General features: G+C 44.1%; 1 protein-coding gene across 5 annotated transcripts in view; it reads right to left on the minus strand.

Annotated features, from left to right (window-relative positions):
- AFF3 (AF4/FMR2 family member 3) overlaps nt 1–21126 on the minus strand; it is a 639560-nt gene that overhangs the window by 95161 nt on the left and 523273 nt on the right. For all 5 annotated transcript variants that reach the window (XM_033239032.1, XM_033239033.1, XM_033239031.1 and 2 more), the window contains one exon: nt 17598–17635. In XM_033239032.1, the coding sequence (XP_033094923.1) occupies nt 17598–17635 (38 nt within the window). The remainder of the gene's footprint in view (nt 1–17597; nt 17636–21126) is intronic.

Consider the following 21126-nt stretch of genomic DNA (forward strand, 5'->3'; position numbering starts at 1 on the left):
ATTATTTATTTACTCAAAAGACTGTATCCTTGCCCTGCTCTCTTCTTCTATTGTGTAAAATACATGTTTGGGACCTCTGAAAATGTGTATTACGTACCTGATAGAACTCAATGGCTTCTCTGGAGCCATTCTGTTTTATTGTGGAAATTAGTACTAGGGGGCTTTTAAAAGCTGATTTTTAGACCCAACAGCCTGCGTTTGTTCACATTAATGCAGTGGATGGAGCTAACAGCCACCAAAGGGCTGTGAGGGACACCTCTGTGGCCTCTCTGTTGGAGCAGTGAGCCCAAGGGGCTCCACTTTTGTGAATACAGATGGTACTCGCTGGGCCTGTTAGAGAGGAGAGGGCTGCATGGAGACTCAGTTGGCACTTATCTCTCTTCACACTGCCCCCGACAGTCCTCTGCCAGGGCTCCCCCATGTTATCCGGGCATTACTGTTTGCTTTTGAAATATTAAGTACTGGCCAGGCGCAGTGGCTCACGCCTGTAATCCCAGCACTTTGGGAGGCCGAGACGGGAAGATCACGAGGTCAGAAGATCGAGACCATCCTGGCTAACATGGTGAAACCCCGTCTCTACTAAAAATACAGAAAATTAGCCGGGTGTAGTGGCGGGTGTCTGTAGTCCCAGCTACATGGGAGGCTGAGGCAGGATAATCACATGAACCCGGGAGGCGGAGCTTGCAGTGAGCCAATATTGCACCACTGCACTCCAGCCTGGGCGACAGAGCAAGACTCTGTCTCAAAAAAAAAACAAAAAAACAAAAAAACAAACAAACAAAAAACTTGAGGCTGGGTGCGGTGGCTCAAGCCTGTAATCCCAGCACTTTGGGAGGCCAAGACGGGCGGATCACGAGGTCAGGAGATCAAGACCATCCTGGCTAACACGGTGAAACCCCGTCTCTAGTAAAAAATACAAAAAACTAGCCGGGCGAGGTGGTGGCGCCTGTAGTCCCAGCTACCAGGGAGGCTGAGGCAGGAGAATGGCGTGAACCCTGGAGGCGGAGCTTGCAGTGAGCTGAGATCCGGCCACTGCACTCCAGCCTGGGCGACAGAGCGAGACTCCGTCTCAAAAAAAAAAAAAAAAAAGAAATATTAAGTATTATTTACTTTGAAATTATAAAATGAGACCAATTGTTGGAGATGAGCTGGAAAGGTGTCAGGAAATGACCCACGGTGACTCTTTTTTTTTTTTTTTAAATGTTTATTTATTTATTTATTCTTTTGAGACGGAGTCTTGCTCGGTCACCCAGGCTGGAGGGCAATGGCACAATCTCGGCTCATTGCAGCCTCTGTGTCCTGGGTTCAAGTGATCCTCCTGCCTCAGCCTCTCGAGGAACTATGATTACAGGGGTATGCCACCGTGCCCAGCTAATTTTTGTATTTGTTTTCAGTACAGGTAGGGTTTTACCATGTTGGCCAGGCTGGTCTTGAACTCCTGGCCTCAAGTGAGGTGATCCCAAAGTGCTGGGATTACAGGCATGAGCCACCGCACCCGGCCCAGGATGACTTTTTTCTGTGAGTAAAGGAGAAAGACAATGTGGCAGAGAGAGGTGGTAGCCTCCTCAGAGGCATGCAGGAGCCTCACCTGGCACCCAAAGACCCACAGTTTGGCTTTTAGGAGAGAACAGGCTCTACTAAAACATATTTCAAAATAGGGATGGCATGAGTAATAGAAGGGATATTTCTTAGGATTTGCTGATATTTGTTTTTCTATAAAATCAATGTAAAAACATGCTCCATACTACTAGCTATGAGTTGTTTCATACATTAAACCCATACTCTGTTATTTTCTTCTCTTGGTTTTTAAGCCTCTTGGTAGGACTTAAATCAAAGAGCATCTTATGATACCTCATGCATGACTCTTCTTGGCAGTGCAATGAAGTAATTACTCTCATATGGAGGGAGAAAGGAAGTGCCTTTTCTATTCATCACCTCTTTTAATCTGTACATAAACCTAACAAGGAGGGCATTAGTAGCAACCTGCTTCTGCAACTAGGAAAGCTGAGACTTGGATGTGTAAATGCTTTGCCCAAAGTAAATTCCAGACCAAGTTCAAGGACTCAAAGTCCTGTGCTTGCTTCATGATGTCTTGTAAAAAGAGGAGCGAGTAGGGAAAGCTGGGCCAGAGGGTTTTTTTTTCGCTTTTGCTTTCTTGTCTCCTTACCATGATAGCATAAATTTGTGGCATCATTTGCATTCTTGGTCGTAGTGCATTCAATAAGTCATGATTGAGTAGTCACTTTGTATAAAGTACTACTAATAGTCAAGATGTGGTTCTTGCTCTCAGTAGTTGAGACCAGACATAAATACATAAAGGAGGCAGAGACTGTAAGCTGGCCTGTGCCAGGAATTACATGAGGTGCTTATGGAATAGGAGCTGTGGGCGCTGGGGCAGTTGGCTGTTTATGTTTTCCGTGGAAGGAGAGGCTTGATCCCATGCTTGAGGGATACACTGCATAGCAGAAGACCCCTCCCATGCCTCCTTGCATTGGCAGCTGTCTAGAGCTGGCTTCACATTTTCTACTCAGATGCCCACAGCCACAGAAGGGAGGCCTGCCACTCCCTGTCCACCTGCAGCCTGGCCCTACCCAGGTCATTCCTTCTGTGTTCTCCCCCCTTCTCCACTCCTGGGTCACCTGATGCTTCCTGTCCTCCACATGACACCTCCTATGTCCCCTCCCCATTCTCCTTCCCCTGTAATCAGAGAGTAGGGTGATGTTATACCTGTGTCCCTCCAGTGACACTGATTTCCTCATAGTCTGACGCAGAGGGCTGCTACTGAAGTAGCTAAAAGCACCAACTCTGGAGCTGCACAGACCACTCTGTGGCTTTCCAGCTGTAAGACTGGGGGTGAATTACCTGAGTTTGGAAACCAAGCCTCACTAGGACTTTAGGGAGAGTACTTTAGAACATGAAATGAGGCCACGCGTGGTGGCTCACGCCTGTAATTCCAGCACTTTGCAAGGCTGGGGTGGGCGGATCACCTGAGGTCAGGAGTTGGAGACCAGCCTGGCCAACACGGTGAAATACCATCTCTACTGAAAATACAAAAATTTGCTGGGTATGGAGGCTCATGCCTATAATTCCAGCTACTTGGGAGGCTGAGGCATGAGAATCATTTGAACCCGGGAGGTGGAGGTTGCCGTGAACTGAGATCGCGCTACTGCTCCAGCCTGGGCCACTACTCCAGCCTGGGTGACAGAGTGAGACTCTGTCTCAAGAAAACAACAACAACAACAACAAAAGAACACGAAATGAAATGAAATGAAATGGACTTTCATGAAAAATGTCTCTTTAAGGCCCTCACATTGCATTCTTCCTTCCTCACCGAGAGAGTCGTGACGAGGATTAAATGAAGTAAGGTATGTGAGATGCTCAGTACACGACCAGACACGCGACTGTTCTAAGGAGATCTATGACTACTTATGTGTATGTTGGCATTGTAATATACTCAGTATTTATGCACGTGCCTACATGTCCTCTACCACACTGTAGATTCCCTGTGAGTGGAATCCATGGGTAATGAATTTTTTGGTCTTCTATAGAGACCAGAAGAATCCCTACCATTTTAGGGATTCAGTACTGTAAAGATTCACTGAATGAATGAAGAAGTACAAATGAAAAACATAAGTATGAAGAGTTGGTGAAGACAGCACATTTTAAGTCATGTCAACAGTACAAAGCACAAAAATCAGGGCACAGGAGAGGGAGGGAGGAGCCAGCAGCTATCTGGCCCAACCCCTACTCGGTACAAGAGACTTCTCGATAGCATCCTACAGTTCTCTTTTGTTATTGAGTTCTAATCTGATTCCACTCTAATTTGATTTTTTTGTTTTTGAAACTTTCTTGCCGACTTTTGGACTGAGTTTTTTTCTCATTTTCCCATTTCTTCCCCCTGTGTTTTTGTGGATTCTGTAACATCCATACAAGCAGGCATGAACATCCCTTTGAGCCACTTAGCGATGAGCCCCTGATCATCTACCTCTGACTCCTGAGGCACCTGTTGCAAGGATGGATAGCCACAGTTGCAAAAAATTATTTTCTCTTTTAAGCCCAAAGTTGCCATTATTTTAACCACAAAGCATTGGTCTAGTTCATCCATTCATTTATCAAATGACTTACGGTGTCTCCTAATTGCCAGGTACTGTGCTAGGTGCTAGAGATAAAAAGGTTACCAAGCCAGAAATAATGCTAAGATGCAAAACGTGGCCCAAACCTCCTATCTCTGACCCCAGCCAAGCTGCTCTACTGGTGCATGATGGGAGGCAAGAGAATCATACTGACCGGGAGTCCAGGGACCTGGGATCTAGTCCTGGCTCTGCCACTTGCTCCTGTGTGGCCCTGGGTGAGTTGCATCACCTGTTCGAGGCTCAGTTTTCTCATCTGTAAAATGGGTCCCATCTATCTTTCAGGGTTGTTGTGAGGATCATAAAATGAGGCAGTAAATGTGATAGTGATTCTAAACTCTAAAGCTCTCAAAGTTTTTATTCACAACTTAATTGTACACTTAAAAATAATGAAAAGAGTATAACACAAGGGATAAATGCTTGAGGGAATGGATTTTTAAAAAGTTTTTATTCACATGGCGTACTTAAAAGACTTCTTCTTTTTTTTTTTTGAAACAGAGTCTTGCTCTGTCGCCCAGGCTGGAGTGCAATGGTGCAATCTCGGCTCGCTGCAACCCCAGCCTCCCGGGTTCAAGCGATTCTCCTGCCTCAGCCCCCTGAGTAGCTGGGATTACAGATGCCCACCACCATGCTTGGCTAATTTTTGAATTTTTAGTAGAGACGGGGTTTCACCATGTTGTTCATGCTGGTCTTGAACTCCTGACCTCGTGATCCACCTGCCTCGGCCTCCCAAAGTGCTAGGATTACAGGCGTGAGCCACCGTGCCCGGCCCTAAAAGACTTCTTTATAAGGAGCCGTCTTGCTTCGGGGAGACCGAACACCGCTGAGGGCCTCAGGGCAGAGTTGATGTGCACCTGCCAGCACACCACCTTCACATCTTTATGGAACCTTCACACTGTCTTAAAAGTGCTCCACCTCCTTTTTTTTTTTTTTTTGACCCTTAAAGATGAGACCAATTATTAGCAATATGTGGCAACTGTGCCTGTCCTCTCACATGGCCAGGGACTGGGTGACACATTATCCAGAAAGGTACACTTCTGTGCTGGTGGCCACTCCAACACACTTCCTTTGTTTGGCTGGAGCTGGTCCACTTGACAAGGGGTCAGGAAGATGCAGCTGAATCCAACCTCCTACCCTGCCAGGCTGGCACCTGCCCTCCCCACCTTGCTATGGGGCCATTTCTGATCTGGCTTCTGGACACAGACCATTTCACATTCTTCTACCTACGTGGAGGTGAAACTCCCTTAGTTTTAGGCAAATCCTCATTTACTTAATTTCATTATATTCTCCCTAATGGGCAACAAGGAGATTTGATGTGTGAGATTGATTCAAGAAAGGACAAAACTGAGGGCACCAAATGTGTGAGCCTCGAGTCCTTTCTCCTCGCAAAGGCAACACTCGTCTGGCTGGTGAAGCCAAGAGCACAGCCACACGGCTGCTTCTCATATCGGCACCCCCAACCCCAGCGCAGCGCCCCAAGGAGCATGCTGGACGTGCTCAGTAAATATTTGTGAAATAAATGAATAAATCAATGGCAGTTGTTTGGATTTCAATATAAATGGATCTTGGGCCTGAGATACTGCCAGATGGGCAGACAGGTTACAGTCTGGTGATGCATCTCCAAGGCTATAAAAATGTAGCCGTTGCTGGAGTCGCAGGCTGACATTTCAGAAGATGATTATATGCACAATTTAACCACATGGCTATTTGTGCCCTCCAAGTGCCATCGCTTCAACAACTGTTTCCATGTTGGCTTTTTTGCTCGTTCCTCTGTCTTTTTTTTTAAGTCAAGCATAATTTTTTGCAGCCTCTCATATTTCTAGCTGAATGTGATTTATTCTTATAAAATTATGTTCCATTTTTATAAAACCCAAGTTACTGCAAATGATGCTTGAGGTTTCACAGAAAATATTAATTCCTGGTCTGCTGCTATAAAGCATGCCTGCTCGCCGAGAGCAGCGCTGTCGCTCTGAGACAGATGGAAGCAGTCCAAGGGTATGATTAACTTCTTAGTCCTGGCAATTGCCTAGTGCTCCTCTGCCCTAGATTTCAAGATTGACCTCCAGCTTCTCTGCAGACGCACAGTTGCTCAGCTTGATAAATCACACGAATCCCTTTTTTGATCAGAGTTATCTACTATTTACTACTCATGAAGGGAAGTTAATCGTATTCAAGGCACTTCATATGCTGCACACATATCCTTGCTTCTTCCTAACAGCACTTTGCATATTTTCCACATTGGCGGTGATGTGGCATCTTTTGCAGTGCAGAGGGTCCACACCAAAGATCCACCTTTATCCTGTTCATGCCTCTTCTTTGTCTCTACCCACCAGCATCAAATACATCGACCCATAAGAAGAAAAAACACGTGAGAGGCACACAATAAGCAGTGAATAAGTGAGACGAATTGTGTCCCTTTGCAAACTGAGATTTTCTTATAATTGGCTTGTTTACTTTGTCAAGAACTTTGCCGGGCCACGTGCAGTGGCTCACACCTGTAATCCAGCACTTTGGGAGGCCAAGGCAGGCAGATCACTTGAGCCCAGGAGTTCAAGACCTGTTTGGGCAACATGGCGAAGCCCCACCTCTACGAAAAGTCCAAAAATTAGCCAGGTGTGGTGGCTACTGTGGCACTGAGCAGGGCATGGGGAGGGCTGAGATCGTTTGAGCCTGGGAGGTCGAGGCTGCAGTGAGCTGTGATCGCACCACTGCACTCCAGACTGGGTGACAGAGTGAGACCCTGTCTCAAAAACCAGAAAAGAAAAAAGAATTTTGCCATCTCTTCTTGCCCTGTTTGTCTGCTTTTTTCATTTTTGGGGGACATAAATGGGCCTCTGGTAGGCCAGCTGACTCTCAGTGGTATAAGATAGATTAAAAAGTTCTACTGTCAGGAGTAGAAAAGAACAGACAACGCACCATCCCACTCTCACACACCCCTTCCCATCACTGCTGGGCAGGAGGCGCAAGTGAGTAGGGCTGAAGCCCAAACTCCCCTTCTGCTTGCCATGGTGATCCAGTTTCACCCTGAAAGTACATTTTGCTATTTGGGGTGAGTCATAAATTAAGTCCATTGGTCAGGCAGAACCAAGTAAGGGAAAAGGTTTTTTGGGGGATGATCACAGCTGATTTTTAACATTTACGTAATGGAAACATCACAGTTTTAATTTATCAAGATTGTGTATTGATTACAGAAGATTCTCTGAACTTTAAAGCATACAGTCTAAACGGTCAGATATTGGATTTGTGCTGGAATGCTAATTTAGAAAGTAAACCAGGAGATTGGAGAAATGAAAAGATTGACTTTCCAAAGACATCTGGACATTCTCTAACTTCCAGCACCCCAGAGGGATGAGATTTCTACCCACCCTTAGCAAGGGAAAGGGAAACGCACCCCTTTCTTTTTTGTATAACTGGCCTCATCAGGTCAGATCGCAAGGCTTTGAAGTCAGGTTTTCTTATAGGGAAACAGAGAACACAAACCGGCTTCCAACAGTGTAAACTCATGTCCTTCCACCAAACCCAAGTCAATGAAATCCTGTCTCATCATCGATTTGTACATCTTGGAACAAAATAGCTCCGGCCTTGTCTAAATGTATTTGTGTTCACTGGACACTCAAGGTTGAGGCTCAGTGGAAGTGAAATGAGCCCACGGATAAGCCAACTTGCAGGACACTGAGGATCTGAAGGAGGATAAGACCCAGAGTGTGTCACAGACATGCTCCTCCATGAGGAGCCGGTGTGCATGGCCAGAGCCAGTGCGGGCTTTTCTGTCCCATGCCAGAATTGCAGAGCTCAGGAAGCACCTTGTGAGGTCTGAAAAGTGCTTTTTCCTCCAAGAACAAAGAGGAAGGCACGACCTAATCATTATGGAATTTTCTATAAAGAGCTGATAACAGGCTCAAAGCAAAAAGTTTACGAAACCAGGATGGTTTGGGTAAATGAACAGCTTCATACCAGGCTCCAAGTAGCCATAGGTGTTGGGCCTAGAACCCCACTTTGGGATATACAGGACCTGGGGAGACCTTTACTCAATTCCATTCCCACCCTGAGGTTCCTCTGGTAGACAGAACATTAGGCAAGTCACACAGTAGCCTGACTTGAGGCACTTGGGGCATTTTTCTAGAAAATATTGGTTTATTCAAAAGAGTAAGTAATGTGATAGAAAATGACATCTGTTGCTTGATAAGTTATTCTCTACTTACAAACTAGAAAATACGAATGCAATTAATTCAGTAGGTGTTTTAAAATCATTATTTTGAAGAAGAGTTTTAATTTCCATCTTGAAATGATGACAGATGCTTATTACTTATGGGGACTAGTTCTGTGGCCCTGAATTCATAGAAAATATACAATAGAAAAAGAATGGCTGTTACTGAAAAGTCAAAAAACAACAGAGGCTGGAGAGACTGTGGAGAAAAACAAATGCTTGTACACTGCTGGTGGGAGTGTAAATTAGTTCAACCATTGTGGAAGACATTGTGGTGATTCCTCAAAGACCTAGAGGCAGAAATACCATAGGATCCAGCAATCCCATTAATGGGTATATACCCAAGGGAATATAAATCATTCTATTATAAAGGCATATGCACCTGTATGTTCACTGCAGCACTGTTCACAATAGCAAAGACATGGAATCAACCCAAATGCCCATTAATGATAGACTGGGTAAAGAAAATATGGTACACATATGCCATAAAATACTATACAGCCATAAAAAGGAACAAGATCATGCCCTTTGCAGGAACAGGGGTGGAGCCATTATCCTCAGCAAACTAATGCAGGAACAGAAAACAAACACCGCATGTTCTCATTTGTAAGTGGGAGCTGAATGATGAGACCCAAGAGGGGAAACACGCTGGGGCCTGCCAGTGAGGTGTCGGGGGAGGGAGAACATCAGGAAGAAGAGCTAATAGACGCTGGGCTTAATACCTAGGTGATGGGTTGACAGGTGCAGCAAACCACCATTGCACACGTTTACCCATGTAACAAACCTGCATATCCTGCACATGTGCCCCTGAACTTAAAATACAACTTGAAGAAAAAAAAAAAGAAAGAAAAAAGAAAAAGCACAGAGAAGGTAGCTTTACACAATTGCATTGCTAGAATAGCAGAGAAAGTCAACTCATCACTTTGAAATGACCAATTTTGAATAGAAAAAGTGCTACATGGCCGGCTGCAGTGGCTCACGCCTATAATCCCAGCACTTTGGGAGGCCGAGCCGGGCGGATCACCTGAGGTCAGGAGTTCGAGATCAGCCTGGGCAATACGGTTAAACTCCGTCTCTACTAAAAATACAAAATGAGCTGGGTGTGATGACACATGCCTGTAATCCCAGCTACTCAGGAGGCTGAGACAGGAGAATCGCTTGAACTTGGGAGGCGGAGGATGCGGTGAGCTGAGATCGCGCCATTGCACTCCAGCCTGGGCAACAAGAGTAAATCTCCGTCTCACCAAAAAAAAAAAAAAAAAAAAGGGCTACAGTAAAGTAAGCGAAATGCCCTATTATATTTGAGGATAAAGAAATGTGTAAGAAGAGTGGTGACAATGAAAACCTCTGTTTTTGGGTAGGGAATGGGCTTGACAAGGGATTTTCTTGTGAAAATATCAGAAAAAACTTAAAGGAAATGGCATTGTTCATCATTAAAATCTACTCACATTTTCTCTTTAGGACAAAGTCGTATATCTTTTGGGAAGAAATCTTCAAATGTATCAGTCCTAGTTTCTGATGAATTGTCTTTGTATTTGCGACCATGTCTTCAAAATGAATCCATATTTTACTAAAATAGGTTTTGATTCATTCTACTAAAGGTTGTAATGACATTTTGTATTTATATGTGTAGTTTTACTAAAATATAATTTACATTCCATAAAGTTCACCCATTTAAAGCATACAATTCAGTGGTCTGGTATACTTACAAGGATGTGCAACCATCACCATAATCTATTTTTACAACATCATCATCCCCAAAAGAAATCTTGTACTCGTTAACAATGACAAAGTTTTGAGGGCGGAGCAAGATGGCCGAATAGGAACAGCTCCAGTCTCCAACTCCCAGCGCGAGCGACACAGAAGACCGGTGATTTCTGCGTTTTCAACTGAGGTACTGGGGTCATCTCTCTAGGGAGTGCCGGACAATCGGTGCTGGTCAGCTGCTGCAGCCTGACCAGCGTGAGCTGAAGCAGGGCGAGGCATCGCCTCACCTGGAAGCGCAAGGGGGAAGGGAATCCCTTTTCCTAGCCAGGGGAACTGAGACACACAACACCTGGAAAATCGGGTAACTCCCACCCCAATACTGCGCTTTAAGGAAACAGGCACACCAGGAGAATATATCCCACACCTGGCTGGGAGGGTCCCACGCCCACGGAGCCTCCCTCACTGCTAACACAGCCGTCTGCGGCGATCTATCCGCAAGGCAGCAGCGAGGCTGGGGGAGGGGCGCCCGCCATTGCTGAGGCTTAAGTAGGTAAACAAAGCCGCTGGGAAGCTCGAACTGGGTGGAGCTCACAGCAGCTCAAGGAAGCCTGCCTGTCTCTGTAGACTCTACCTCTGCGGACAGCGCACAGCTGCAGTCCAACAGGGGAAAGAGCGGGGGCCGGTGCAGACGCGAACGACTCTGTCTGACAGCTTTGGGGAGAGCCGTGGATCTCCTAACGCGAAGGTTGAGATCTGAGAACGGACAGACTGCCTGCTCAGGTGGGTCCCTGACCCCTGAGTAGCCTAGATGGGAGTCATCCCCCACTAGGGGCAGTCTGACACCCCACACCTCACAGGGTGGAGTCACCCCTGAGAGGAAACTTCCAAAGAAAGAATCAGACAGGTACACTCACTGTTCAGCAATATTCTATCTTCGGCAACCTCTGCTGCTGATACCCAGGCAAACAGGGTCTGGAGTGGACCTCAAGCAATCTCCAACAGACCAACAGACAGTCCTTCTGACTGTCAGACGGAAAACTATCAAACAGGAAGGACACCTATACCAAAACCCCATCAGTACGTCACCATCATCAAAGACCAGAGACAGATAAAACCACAAAGATGGGGAAGAAGCAGGGCAGAAAAGCTGGAAATTCAAAAAATAAGAGCGCATCTCCCCCTGCAAAGGAGCGCAGCCCATCGCCAGCAACAGATCAAAGCTGGTCAGAGAATGACTTTGACGAGATGAGAGAAGAAGGCTTCAGTCCATCAAATCTCTCAGAGCTAAAGGAGGAATTACGTACCCAGCGCAAAGAAACTAAAAATCTTGAAAAAAAAGTGGAAGAATTGACAGCTAGACTAATTAATGCAGAGAAGATCATAAACGAAATGACAGAGATGAAAACCATGACACGAGAAATACGTGACAAATGCACAAGCTTCGGTAACCGACTCGATCAACTGGAAGAAAGAGTATCAGCGATTGAGGATCAAATGAATGAAATGAAGCGAGAAGAGAAACCAAAAGAAAAAAGAAGAAAAAGAAATGAACAAAGCCTGCAAGAAGTATGGGATTATGTAAAAAGACCAAATCTACGTCTGATTGGGGTGCCTGAAAGTGAGGGGGAAAATGGAACCAACTTGGAAAACACTCTTCAGGATATCATCCAGGAGAACTTCCCCAACCTAGTAGGGCAGGCCAACATTCAAATTCAGGAAATACAGAGAACGCCACAAAGATACTCCTCCAGAAGAGCAACTCCAAGACACGTAATTGCCAGATTCACCAAAGTTGAAATGAAGGAAAAAATCTTAAGGGCAGCCAGAGAGAAAGGTCGGGTTACCCACAAAGGGAAGCCCATCAGAATAACAGCAGATCTCTCGGCAGAAACTCTACAAGCCAGAAGAGAGTGGGGGCCAATATTCAACGTTCTTAAAGAAAAGAATTTTTAACCCAGAATTTCATATCCAGCCAAACTAAGCTTCATCAGTGAAGGAGAAATAAAATCCTTTACAGATAAGCAAATGCTTAGAGATTTTGTCACCACCAGGCCTGCCTTACAAGAGACCCTGAAGGAAGCCCTAAACATGGAAAGGAGCAACCGGTACCAGCCATTGCAAAAACATGCCAAAATGTAAAGACCATCGAGGCTAGGAAGAAACTGCATCAACTAACGAGCAAAATAACCAGTTAATATCATAATGACAGGATCAAGTTCACACATAACAATATTAACCTTAAATGTAAATGGACTAAATGCTCCAATTAAAAGACACAGACTGGCAAACTGGATAAAGAGTCAAGACCCATCAGTCTGCTGTATTCAGGAGACCCATCTCACATGCAGAGACATACATAGGCTCAAAATAAAGGGATGGAGGAAGATCTACCAAGCAAATGGAGAACAAAAAAAAGCAGGAGTTGCAATACTAGTCTCTGATAAAACAGACTTTAAACCATCAAAGATCAAAAGAGACAAAGAAGGCCATTACATAATGGTAAAGGGATCAATTCAACAGGAAGAGCTAACTATCCTAAATATCTATGCACCCAATACAGGAGCACCCAGATTCATAAAGCAAGTCCTTAGAGACCTACAAAGAGACTTAGACTCCCATACAATAATAATGGGAGACTTCAACACTCCACTGTCAACATTAGACAGATCAACGAGACAGAAAGTTAACAAGGATATCCAGGAATTGAACTCATCTCTGCACCAAGCGGACCTAATAGACATCTATAGAACTCTCCACCCCAAATCAACAGAATATACATTCTTCTCAGCACCACATCGCACTTATTCCAAAATTGACCACATAATTGGAAGTAAAGCACTCCTCAGCAAATGTACAAGAACAGAATTATAACAAACTGTCTCTCAGACCACAGTGCAATCAAACTAGAACTCAGGACTAAGAAACTCAATCAAAACCGCTCAACTACATGGAAACTGAACAACCTGCTCCTGAATGACTACTGGGTACATAACAAAATGAAAGCAGAAATAAAGATGTTCTTTGAAACCAATGAGAACAAAGATACAACATACCAGAATCTCTGGGACACATTTAAAGCAGTGTGTAGAGGGAAATTTATAGCACTAAATGCCCACAAGAGAAAGCAGGAGAGATCTAAAATTGACACTCTAACATCACAATTAAAAGAACTAGAGAGGCAAGAGCAAACACATTCAAAAGCTAGCAGAAGGCAAGAAATAACTAAGATCAGAGCAGAACTGAAGGAGATAGAGACACAAAAAACCCTCCAAAAAATCAATGAATCCAGGAGTTGGTTTTTTGAAAAGATCAACAAAATTGACAGACCGCTAGCTAGACTAATAAAGAAGAAAAGAGAGAGGAATCAAATAGACGCAATAAAAAATGATAAAGGGGATATCACCACCGACCCCACAGAAATACAAACAACCATCAGAGAATACTATAAATGCCTCTACGCAAATCAACTAGAAAATCTAGAAGAAATGGATCATTTCCTGGACACTTACACTCTCCCAAGACTAAACCAGGAAGAAGTTGAATCCCTCAATAGACCAATAGTAGGCTCTGAAATTGAGGCAACAATTAATAGCCTACCCACCAAAAAAAGTCCAGGACCAGATGGATTCACAGCTGAATTCTACCAGAGGTACAAGGAGGAGCTGGTACCATTCCTTCTGAAACTATTTCAATCAATAGAAAAAGAGGGAATCCTCCCTAACTCTTTTTATGAGGCCAACATCATCCTGATACCAAAGCCTGGCAGAGACACAACAAAAAAAGAGAATTTTAGACCAATATCCCTGATGAACATCGATGCAAAAATCCTCAATAAAATACTGGCAAACCGGATTCAGCAGCACATCAAAAAGCTTATCCACCATGATCAAGTGGGCTTCATCCCTGGGATGCAAGGCTGGTTCAACATTCGCAAATCAATAAACGTAATCCAGCATATAAACAGAACCAAGGACAAGAACCACATGATTATCTCAATAGATGCAGAAAAGGCTTTTGACAAAATTCAACAGCCCTTTATGCTAAAAACGCTCAATAAATTCGGTATTGATGGAATGTACCTCAAAATAATAAGAGCTATTTATGACAAACCCACAGCTAATATCATACTGAATGGGCAAAAACTGGAAAAATTCCCTTTGAAAACTGGCACAAGACAGGGATGCCCTCTCTCACCACTCCTATTCAACATAGTGTTGGAAGTTCTGGCTAGGGCAATCAGGCAAGAGAAAGAAATCCAGGGTATCCAGTTAGGAAAAGAAGAAGTCAAATTGTCCCTGTTTGCAGATGACATGATTGTATATTTAGAAAACCCCATCGTCTCAGCCCAAAATCTCCTTAAGCTGATAAGCAACTTCAGCAAAGTCTCAGGATACAAAATTAATGTGCAAAAATCACAACATTCTTATACACCAGTAACAGACAAGCAGAGAGCCAAATCAGGAATGAACTTCCATTCACAATTGCTTCAAGAGAATAAAATACCTAGGAATCCAGCTTACAAGGGATGTAAAGGACCTCTTCAAGGAGAACTACAAACCACTGCTCAGTGAAATCAAAGAGGACACAAACAAATGGAAGAACATACCATGCTCATGGATAGGAAGAATCAATATCGTGAAAATGGCCATACTGCCCAAGGTTATTTATAGATTCAATGCCATCCCCATCAAGCTACCAATGACTTTCTTCACAGAATTGGAAAAAACGGCTTTAAAGTTCATATGGAACCAAAAAAGAGCCTGCATTGCCAAGACAATCCTAAGTCAAAAGGACAAAGCTGGAGGCGTCACGCTACCTGACTTCAAACTATACTACAAGGCTACAGTAACCAAAACAGCATGGTACTGTTACCACAACAGAGATATAGACCAATGGAACAGAACAGAGTCCTCAGAAATAATACCACACATCTACAGCCATCTGATCTTTGACAAACCTGAGAAAAACAAGAAATGGGGAAAGGATTCCCTATTTAATAAATGGTGCTGGGAAAATTGGCTAGCCATAAGTAGAAAGCTGAAACTGGATCCTTTCCTTACCCCTTATACGAAAATTAATTCAAGATGGATTAGAGACTTAAATGTTAGACCTAATACCATAAAAACCCTAGAAGAAAATCTAGGTAGTACCATTCAAGACATAGGCATGGGCAAGGACTTCATGTCTAAAACACCAAAAGCAACGGCAGCAAAAGCAAAAATTGACACATGGGATCTAATTAAACTAAAGAGCTTTTGCACAGCTAAAGAAACTACCATCAGAGTGAACAGGCAACCTACAGAATGGGAGAAAATTTTTGCAACCTACTCATCTGACAAAGGGCTAATATCCAGAATCTACAAAGAACTCAAACAAATATACAAGAAAAAAACAAACAACCCCATCAAAAAGTGGGGAAAGGATATGAACAGACATTTCTCAAAAGAAGACATCCATACAGCCAACAGACACATGAAAAAATGCTCATCATCACTCGCCATCAGAGAAATGCAAATCAAAACCACAATGAGATACCATCTCACACCAGTTAGAATGGCAATCATTAAGAAGTCAGGAAACAACAGGTGTTGGAGAGGATGTGGAGAAATAGGAACACTTTTACACTGTTGGTGGGATTGTAAACTAGTTCAACCATTATGGAAAACAGTATGGCGATTCCTCAAGGATCTAGAACTAGATGTACCATATGACCCAGCCATCCCACTACTGGGTATATACCCAAAGGATTATAAATTACTCTACTACAAAGACACATGCACACGCATGTTTATTGCGGCACTATTCACAATAGCAAAGACTTGGAATCAACCCAAATGTCCATCTGTGACAGACTGGATTAAGAAAATGTGGCACATATACACCATGGAATACTATGCAGCCATAAAAAAGGATGAGTTTGCGTCCTTTGTAGGGACATGGATGCAGCTGGAAACCATCATTCTTAGCAAACTATCACAAGAAGAGAAAACCAAACACCGCATGTTCTCACTCATAGGTGGGAACTGAACAATGAGATCACTTGGACTCGGGAAGGGGAACATCACACACTGGGGCCTATCATGGGGAGGGGGGAGGAGGGAGGGATTGCATTGGGGAGTTATACATGATATAAACGTCATGCACATGTACCCTAGAACTTAAAGTATAATAAAAAATAAATAAATAAATAAATAAATAAATTAATTTAAAAAAAAAAAAAAACAATGACAAAGTTTTGTAAACTTTGAGGGCTTTCCCTTGCGTCTCAGTGCATTTTGCTGAAGGAATTGCTTACTTAAGAAGAAAAGTCAAAGACAGAAAAGAAATATGTATAGGAAAGAAATGACTACGTTATATTCTAAATGTGTTTTGATCTAGACTCTTTCCTCCTCCTACTGACACACTCAGAAGCAGTGCAGTCATCAGCTTTTGTGAAAATCCCAAAAGCAATTCCAGAAGATCATGTGCCAGCCACTCAGGACACACAGGCTTGTGTGGTTGTCATGGGGAACGTTTTGTAATTGAAATAAAAATACTCATGCTCAGTCTGCCACCACACAGAAAATGCTTTTCACTCACGCACACCAGATAATTCGCCTAAGTGACAGGTTTTACTTTGGAGGAAGCACCGAGCTAAGCTGGTTTACACAGTCAGTGATGGCTCATTCCATGACAAAGGAACTGGGAAGGAAGGCAAGGTGGTGAAGGTTAGCTAGACAATGAGGAGGTGCCTGCCAGCCAGCCAGCCAAGGCACAGCTCCTCCTGCTGCTTTTAATGCTGTGGAGACACACAGGGACTTCATCTTTACCTCCTGACAGTTCCTCAAAACGTGCACACACGTGCGCATGCACACACACACACTCTCTCTCCAATCTTAGTAAGTGAAAAAACCAAAACCAACCAAACCAAACCAAGGGTCTGGTCTATTCTAGAAAGTGATTTTACATACCCTCATTCAACTATCTGTCTCCAGCCTTTCAGACAAAGCAGGATAGAAAATAGAGCCTGTGTGTGTTTCTTGATGAGGTTGACACATCTCACACTCAGTAACACGCGTCAGGAGAAAGAAGCCAAAGCAAGGAGTAAAACGTCAAGCACGTGGGACCATGAGTTGTTGGGTTATGTGCATAAAATATTTCAAGAGAGGGAATCTTATCAAAAGATAGATAGCTCCCGGTGAAACGATATGGAAAAAGTCCGAAGAAAACATCTCAAAATAAATGAAGTACTTATTGCTGAACAATGAGCTTAGAGCTCAGCCAATTCCAAAGTTCAGAATTTACCGCACCATTCAGGCCTCTCTCTCTAAGTTTCTTGTCTCTTGTTTCATTGCACAACAAGGGATTCTTCATACTTGCTATGAAATACAACAAGGCGATTTTTGCAGCGATAAACTCCACACATGCATGACAAATCCAAGCATGCAAAATGTTTAACATCCCAGTTCCCAGATACTTTAGGGACAAAATCCGATTATGAATTATATGCCACAATAAATAGGGCTCAATGTTTCATAAAGCAATTTATAGTTCATAAAAATGACAAAATGTACCTGTCAGACAGAGCGTGGAGAGCCGTTCTCTGAGCTGCCTGTTGGAAGAAAGAAAGGGCAGAGATGTTTATTTAATATTCTGACTTTTGAATTATGTGCTCAATCAACATTTAAAAAAAAAAAAACAACCCTGTGTTACACACATTTTTGCCATGTGGCCAAATTTTAAACGACTAGCAATGTAGTAGAAAGCACTATTGTACAATGTGTGTGATGAAATGAACCTTCACGGAGAGTTCACTGAAGCCTGGCAATGCACACTTGCAACCAGGGAGTGAGTTTGGGGGTGCCAAAGGACTGCACCCAGGTAAGCTTGGACAGGTCTCCGGCAATTGGCAAAGACCAGAGCTACTTCTCTGAAATCACTTTCCCATTGTTTTATTGTTCTTTCCTATAAGAAAACAAAATGGTCTGTTTTGGTTTCTTTGTAGCTTCTTTCCCAATGAAGGTGTAATTTTTCACTCGGATTTCAGATTGAAAGTTTCCACAGTTGGAATATGGAATGCCACTAGAAATCTCAAGGGATTATTGCTTTGTTTTAGGCATAATGATATTATGGCAATGGTTTTTAAAATTCACATAGAAATGTTAATGGATACAATTATCTGATGTTGGGATTTGCTTTAAAATAATACACGGGAGGGCTGCGTGTGGTCGCTTATGCCTGTAATCCCAACACTTTGGGAGGCTGAGGTGGGTGGATCACCTGAGGTCAGGAGTTCAAGACCAGCTTGGCCAACATGGTGAAATCCCATCTCTAGTAAAAACACAAAAATTAGCCGCACGTGGTGGCGGGTGCCTGTAACCCCAGCTACTCAGGAGGTTGAGGCAGGAGAATCGCTTGAAACTGGAAGGCAGAGGTTGCAGTGAGCCAAGATCACGCCACTGTACTCCGGCCTGGGCAACAAGAGCAAAACTCCATCTCAAAAAAATAACATAACATAACTTAATATAACATAACATAAATACAAAAAATACAGTGGGAGAAGGGCAGAGTGAGTGGGCACATACATAAGATAAGATGACCCTGGGTTGAGAACTGCTGATGTTAGGTGAAGAGCACAGGGCAGGTTCTTATATTATTCTGGCCACTTCCCTATATGAGATGAACAAAACTTTCATTTTTGTATTGAAAATGTATTGATTTGTTTTTTTTTTTCGTCTACTAAAATTAATGTGGGTGTGTGTGCTGAAATTTCCCATAATAAAAAATTAAAAGAAAAAATATGAAAAAGGCTCAGTTTTGGCTGGATGCGGTGGCTCATGCCTGTAATCCCAGTACTTTGGGAGGCCAAGGCGGGTGGATCACCTGAGGATGGGAGTTCGAGACCAGCCTGACCAACATGGAGAAACCCCATCTCTACTAAAAATACAAAATTAGCCAGGCGTGGTGGTGCATGCCTGTAATCCCAGCTACTTGGGAGGCTGAGTCAGGAGAATCTCTTGAACCCCGGAGGCGGAGGTTGCAGTGAGCCAAGATTGCGCCATTGTGCTTCAGCCTGGGCAACAACAGTGAAAGTCCGTCTCAGAAAAAGAAAAAAAAAAAAAAAAGGCTCCAGTTCTCCATCAGATTCTCCCAAGTTTGTACTTGCTTTCCTTTTCTCTGGCTATTCTATTTTTCACCCATTTGCCTTCTATCTCTGGGCCCAATGAGGCCAAGGAAGGCAGACGGTATACGATGCTGTCTGTCTCAGAAGTCATGATTGGGAGGTCAGCAGACCAGGTCTACTCAGCATGCACCGGGAAACAACGAGTGTGTAATGGTCCTTTCCTCCTTGCATGATGCACAAGTCACGTTTACTGGTTTTTTTTTTTTTTCTGAGACAGAGTCTCTCTCTGTTGCCCAGGCTGGAGTATAGTGGCATGATCTCAGCTCACTGCAACCTCTGCCTCCCAGGTTGAAGTGATTCTCCTGCCTCAGCCTCCCAGGTAGCTGGGATTACAGGCGCTTGCCACCACGTCCAGCTAATTTTTGTATTTTTAGTAGAGACAAGGTCTCACCATGTTGGCCAAGCGGGTCTCGAACTCCTGACCTCAAATGATCCACCCACCTCTGCTCCCAAAGTGCTGGGATTACAGGTGTGAGCAACTGCGCCTGGCCTACGTTTACTGTTGACCAAGGAACTCACAATACTTGTCATGCTGATCCCCCATCACATTCAGATATCAGGAAAAACAGAATCTTCCGGTTAGAAAAAAATGACACCTCAGAACCATTTTCCCTGTTATGGAAATAAAATATACCCTTGGTGACAGTTTCACATCTTGGGATAAAAATAAAAGTAGAAGTAGTCATCGTCCCAGAAAAGCTCCTTCCTAGGTAGGAGCTGCATGACTTCGGTACACTTTTAGAATAACATGGACATGAAAGATTAAGGCGGGGCAGTGTCAGGAAGGTGCAGGGATGGGTGGCCGCTCCTCAAACGGTGCCTGGAACAGTGAGCAGGTGCCAGTACATATCTGCTGAGTAAATGTTAGAGGAATGAATCAGTCAGGGAAGCCTTACCACTGAAATCTGAGCCTAATTTTAAAGACAAGGAGGGATGTGGTCAGGAGAGAGGAGGCATCGGTAGTACTGGGTTAGATGGCACAGCAGGAGCCTGTCCCAGCCTCTGGCAGCAGGTCTCAACCAGGGCACCCATGACTCCCAAACCCTGGGTGTCTGGAATTGATGAGGGTGTTTCTGTGCATTACATTCATGAGGGGGATCAATAACAGAAGTTACTGTCTGGGGCCAGGTATACTAAAGCCCTTCAGAGAGCAGGAAAGTCCCTCGTATGATGAAGAATTGTCCCCTTAAAATGACAAAGGGTGTCCGCAGAGAAACAGTGCGGCAGAATAGGAATGAAAGGAGAGCCGAAAGAAGGGACGTAGGGAACATGAGCTCCAGGGCCTGGCAAAGGTTAAGAGGAACTGAGACAACTTCCCTAAGTAATGCAACAACACGGAATTAGGAAAACCATCTAGTCTGTTGAGCCTGGGGTGGAGAGTCCGACATTCTGGGACACTTTTCACCAATCATTTGCCTTGCGTCTGGCCTTCAACCTCCAACGTAATTTCCAAACCACCCTTTCCTCATCTGAATGGGGTGCTGAAAGAGACAGTCAGTCCATGTCCAGGCTACTGTGGACAATCCAAGGGGTTACTGTCCCCTCCTCATTCCCTAGATTCTAAATGAAGATCCCTTGTCCTGGCATTCCAGTGTCATAAGATTACCTCAACAGATAAAAAAATGCAGATCTATCGATCTTCTTGGTAAGGAGAGCCGAGGGAGCAGCAAGAGGCGAGGGAAGAGGACTGGAGCCCGAGGAGCCCACGCAGACACCTCCAGGGATGGGTGCTTCACTCTCCCCTCAGTCCTTCTCCTGTGCTCCTCCAGGGAGCCAGCCCAGAGCATGCTGATAAAACGCACCCAGCAGGCAACAGGTGGCATCACTGCTGGCAGGTTTGTCTCCTGGAGTTTCCCTCTCACTCAGCAAGACGGCTTTTACTTTAGGCAGTGATACTTGAACTTAACTCCCTACTCCTG

This window comes from Trachypithecus francoisi, unplaced genomic scaffold (assembly GCF_009764315.1).
Source record: "Trachypithecus francoisi isolate TF-2019V2 unplaced genomic scaffold, Tfra_2.0 Lachesis_group17, whole genome shotgun sequence".
Lineage (NCBI taxonomy): Eukaryota > Metazoa > Chordata > Mammalia > Primates > Cercopithecidae > Trachypithecus > Trachypithecus francoisi.